This window comes from Penaeus vannamei, chromosome 28 (genome assembly GCF_042767895.1).
Source record: "Penaeus vannamei isolate JL-2024 chromosome 28, ASM4276789v1, whole genome shotgun sequence".
Classification (NCBI taxonomy): Eukaryota; Metazoa; Arthropoda; class Malacostraca; order Decapoda; family Penaeidae; genus Penaeus; species Penaeus vannamei.
The window spans coordinates 33,729,439-33,734,438 of record NC_091576.1 but is presented as its reverse complement, the minus strand read 5'-3'; the positions used below and the strand labels follow the sequence as shown (position 1 = coordinate 33,734,438).

The 5,000-nt window shown below is 45.7% G+C and overlaps 1 protein-coding gene across 2 annotated transcripts in view; it reads left to right on the top strand.

Annotated features, from left to right (window-relative positions):
- Nucleotides 1–2,922: 2,922 nt before the first annotated feature.
- Nucleotides 2,923–5,000, top strand: part of LOC113809310 (uncharacterized) — a 2,611-nt gene continuing 533 nt past the window's right edge. The window contains exons 1-2 of one of the 2 annotated variants that reach the window (XM_070142059.1): nt 2,923–3,506; nt 3,641–5,000. The exon at nt 3,641–5,000 is cut by the window's right edge and continues 533 nt beyond it. In XM_070142059.1, the coding sequence (XP_069998160.1) occupies nt 3,162–3,506; nt 3,641–5,000 (1,705 nt within the window). In that variant the 5' untranslated portion in view covers nt 2,923–3,161. The remainder of the gene's footprint in view (nt 3,507–3,640) is intronic. The other variant, XM_070142060.1, reaches the window with a different exon arrangement.

Below are 5,000 nucleotides of genomic sequence, written 5' to 3'. Positions count from 1 at the left end.
CACGCACACTCTCTCACACACACACACACATTAACACACACATACACGCACACTCTCTCACACACACACTCACATTAACACACACATACACGCACACTCTCACACACACACACGCACACTCTCTCACACATACACACTCTCACACATACACACGCTCACACTAACACACACACACACTCACACTAACACACACATACACGCACACTCTCTCACACACACACTCACATTAACACACACATACACGCACACTCTCACACACACACACACACTCACACTAACACACATACACGCACACTCTCTCTCACACACACTCACACTAACACAAACTCACACTAACGCACACATACACGCACACTCTCTCACACACACACTAACACACTCACACTAACACACACACACACACGCACACACACACACACACACACACTCATACTAACACACACACACTCATACTAACACACACACACTCATACTAACACACACACACTCACACTAACACACACACACACACAACACACAAACACAGCGAGAGAGATTCGCACAACAGTAGGATCATAATTTTAAAAAATTATAATAATGCTTATCAGAAATAATTTATATAAGCATTCAGTTCTATAGTTACAAAGCCTGGGAAACAGAACAAACATAACACGGGGCTGAATGTGACTAAATGTGTAACGAATGGAGATCCACCCCCTTATTTTGCTTGTTTTTGCTCATTTTACACCATCATTTAACCATGTCAAGCACTTATAATGATGAACTAAGGATTAAAGTTCAATAAGATAAGCATGTATAACATCAACACAAACTGTATGAAGAAAAAAATAATAATGTTTACCAGAGCTTGTGTTTTACACTGGGGGAGACAATACGCCATCACAAATATTTCCTGTTTCAACTCATAAGCGGCAAGTCTAATTAACACAGAGATTATGATAATGTCACTGAATTTACCCATGGGGCACGTTCGATTCGTTGTGTTAGCATTGATCCAGCGTTTCTTCTTCTCCTCCTTCTTCTTCTTCTTCTTCTTCTTCTTCTTCTTCTTCTTCTCCTTCTTCTTCTTCTTCTTCTTCTCCTTATTCTTATTCTTATTCTTATTCTTCTCCTTCTTCTTCTTATTCTTATTCTTATTCTTATTATTCTTATTCTTCTTCTTCTTCTCCTTCTTCTTCATCTTCTTCTTCTTCTTCTTCTTCTTCTTCTTCTTTTTCTTCTTCTCCTTCTTCTTCATCTTCTTCATCTTCTTCTTCTTCTTCTTCTTCTTCTTCTTTTTCTTCTTCTTCTTCTTCTTCCCGCACAATAGGGCTTGACAATGTTTCTTTAATGTTTGAAAATAAATGTGCTCGACATCAAAAGGTCATACATATTACACTCTCGTAAAGTACTGTGTCCGAAAGAGCGAAGGAGAGTCAAAGATTACGATAAGATGTGTTAACAGGGCTGGCCAAGTGGAGCTGCTTCCAAGGGCTTATGCGAAGGAGAGTCAAAGATTACGATAAGACGTGTTAACAGGGCTGGCCAAGTGGAGCTGCTTCCAAGGACTTATGCGAAGGAGAGTTAAAGATTACGATAAGATGTGTTAACAGGGCTGGCCAAGTGGAGCTGCTTCCAAGGGCTTATGCGAAGGAGAGTTAAAGATTACGATAAGATGTGTTAACAGGGCTGGCCAAGTGGAGCTGCTTCCAAGGGCTTATGCGAAGGAGAGTTAAAGATTACGATAAGATGTGTTAACAGGGCTGGCCAAGTGGAGCTGCTTCCAAGGGCTTATGCGAAGGAGAGTTAAAAAGATTACGAAAAGATGTGTTAACAGGGCTGGCCAAGTGGAGCTGCTTCCAAGGACTTATGCGAAGGAGAGTCAAAGATTACGATAAGATGTGTTAACAGGGCTGGCCAAGTGGAGCTGCTTCCAAGGGCTTATGCGAAGGAGAGTTAAAGATTACGATAAGATGTGTTAACAGGGCTGGCCAAGTGGAGCTGCTTCCAAGGGCTTATGCGAAGGAGAGTTAAAAAGATTACGAAAAGATGTGTTAACAGGGCTGGCCAAGTGGAGCTGCTTCCAAGGACTTATGCGAAGGAGAGTCAAAGATTACGATAAGATGTGTTAACAGGGCTGGCCAAGTGGAGCTGCTTCCAAGGGCTTATGCGAAGGAGAGTTAAAGATTACGATAAGATGTGTTAACAGGGCTGGCCAAGTGGAGCTGCTTCCAAGGGCTTCTCCTAAACCCCAATTACACATCAACGTCTTTGGGGTCGACTTTTGCGCCGAATTGAGTTGAATGCCGGTGTAGACAGTATTTCTACATGTGTGTGTATGTACATGTAGATATATGTATATGTGTATATATATATATATATATATATATATATATATATATATATATATATATATATATATGTGTGTGTGTGTGTGTGTGTGTGTGTGTGTGTGTGTGTGTGTGTGTGTGTGTGTGTGTGTGTGTGTGTATGATATCTCTCTCTTTTCTCTCACTCTCTTACTCTCTCCCTCACCCTCTCCCTCTCCCTCTCTCCTCTTCTTTTCTTTTCTCTTCTCTTGCTCTTTCTCTCTCTCTCTCTCTTCTCTCTCTTTTATCTCTTCTCTCTCTCTCCTCACTCACTCACACACTCACTCTCTCTCTCTCTCTCTCTCTCTTTCTCTCACACACTCACTCTCTCTCTCTCTCTTTCTCTCACTCACCCTCTCTCTCTCTCTCTCTCTCTCTCTCTCTCTCTCTCTCTCTCTCTCTCTCTCTCTCTCTCTCTCTCTCTCTCTCTCTCTCTCTATCTATCTATCTATCTCTTTTTGTACGTATTAATCTGCTTTGTCTTTCCTCTGGCATTTCGACAGGATGCCGACGTGACGGGGGGGGGGGGGGGTCCCCTGCTCCCTCGCATCCTGGGGAGGTCTGCTTCTCTCGTGCCTCAGAAGCGAAAAGACATCGAGACAGGAAACTAATTCTTTTCTGGACAAGTATTTTTTTCTCTCTCTCTTTATTCTACGGTGATTGGAACCAAAAGTGCGTGTTGGTGACCCTTGTCAGAAAGCAGAAAGATAAGAACGGGTTCGTGTGAGGACGTGTGCTTGTATTCGTGGACTTTAACATATAGTCTTGTCTCGATCTTTTATTTGTCGAGATTTGCTGAAGATTTTCTGTGACATGAAGCTTCTCGGCGGTGTGATCCTCATAATGCTGGGTCAGGCGAGCGAAGGATGGAAAGTGTCTTTGACCGACCCGGAAGTCGACCGAAGATTTTCAACCTGGAGCCAGAAAGCCGATGTTCTCGAGAACTTCCGATCTCGGTTGGCCCTTCATTACTCAAAGCTCAAGGACGAGGAGAGAATGCAGAGCGTCCGCGTGTTCGAAGGCAGTGGCAATGACGATGACGAAGAGAGTGGCATGAGGAGTGATGGCTTTAACGAAGCGGACGACCTGGACACGTGCAGGACTCCGGACAAGGACAACCCGGAGAAAGTGGTCTGCAATTTTACCAATATTCCACAGGTTGGTCTCGTGCGACTCTAGATAGATAAATAAATAGGCAGAGAGAGAGAGAAAAAAAAAGTGAGTGAGAGAGGGGGGGAGAGAGAGAAAGATAGGAAGAATCTATATTTTATTTTTTCCATTCTTTTTTTCAGGTTCCCAGTCGCCTGCCGCAGAGTTTGTACAGGCGAGACGGCCTCACCGAGCTTTACATATATGGGTCGAGGAAACTTGGCTTCAGAACTCTGTGCTTAGAGGAGCTCCATTTCATTGACTGTCGGGTCGCGGATGCCATCGACTACCGCTCTACTGGGAAGTGCGGGGCCCCGTTGGACTCGATGCAGCTCTCGAATTCTCACGTCGACGCCGTCCTGGGGAACTTTAACAAAATTATAGTCACCAATAGTGTAATTGGCAACCTCAATGTGTCTCTGTCTTTGAAATCTAGGTACATCTACGTCAATGCCTCAGACATAATTACCCTGCGGGGGATGGAGACTCCCCATTATAATTTTTTCTGGATATCAAAGACGCGGGTGGGTACAGCTCTCCGAGGCGGGATTAAGCTAACAAGTCGGTTCTTGCGCACACGCCCCAGTCACGTCGAAGTAAGCAGCTTCGAGTCGATCGAACCCGGCGGCATTCAGGTTCAATCCGGAAAACTCGCGATGAGCAATGTCACTATAGGTCACCTGGGGGAAGGAGGAGTCGAGATCCGGGGGCCGGCAGAGGTCAGGATGGTACAAGTTAAGATCCAGAACTCTTCCTTCGAGGGGATTAGTCTCGAGGGCCCGAGCGCGGTGCTGTACATGCAGGACCTCGAACTCGACGGCGTCGTTTTGAGCGCGCGGTTCGCCAGCACCTCCTCGGAGCCCTTCGTTTTCTATCCGATGCGGCTCTTCCTTCGCCAGGCGCGTCTTTTCGACACAGCAGTTACTGCGGTGCTTTGCGCGCTTGCCTTCGCTTTCGGCGTGATCGTAGGTGCGCTGGTGACTTCCTGCTGTTGCTTGAGGAAAAAAGGGACCGCCAAAATAAATATAACCGAGCCTCCCCAGAAGAGAGTTCAGAATGTAGATGATACAACTGGAAGAGGAGGAAGAGGCGGAGCCACAGCCTCACGTGACATCGCAGCTTTCCAGAGCTCCCGAGCACTCAGAGCTGAAGCCGAGCTGGAACCGGTATATGGGAATATCAGACAGCCGCTCTGCCAGCCTAGGGGTAGAGAGCCATTTACTAAGGATACAAATGAAACCCCACTCTATCAAGACACAAGTAACGAAGCCCTCTATCAGGACACAAGTAGAGAACCATTCGTAAGCGGCACAAGTGGAAAACAACTCTACCAGGACACAGGGGCAGAACCACTCTACCAGGACACAAGCAGCGAACCAATCTATCAAGACACGGGTAGAGAACCACTCTATCAGGATACGAGCAGCGAACCAGTCTATCAGGACATAGGTATAGAGCCACTCTACCAGGATACAAGCACAGAATTGGGCTTCCAAAACAAAG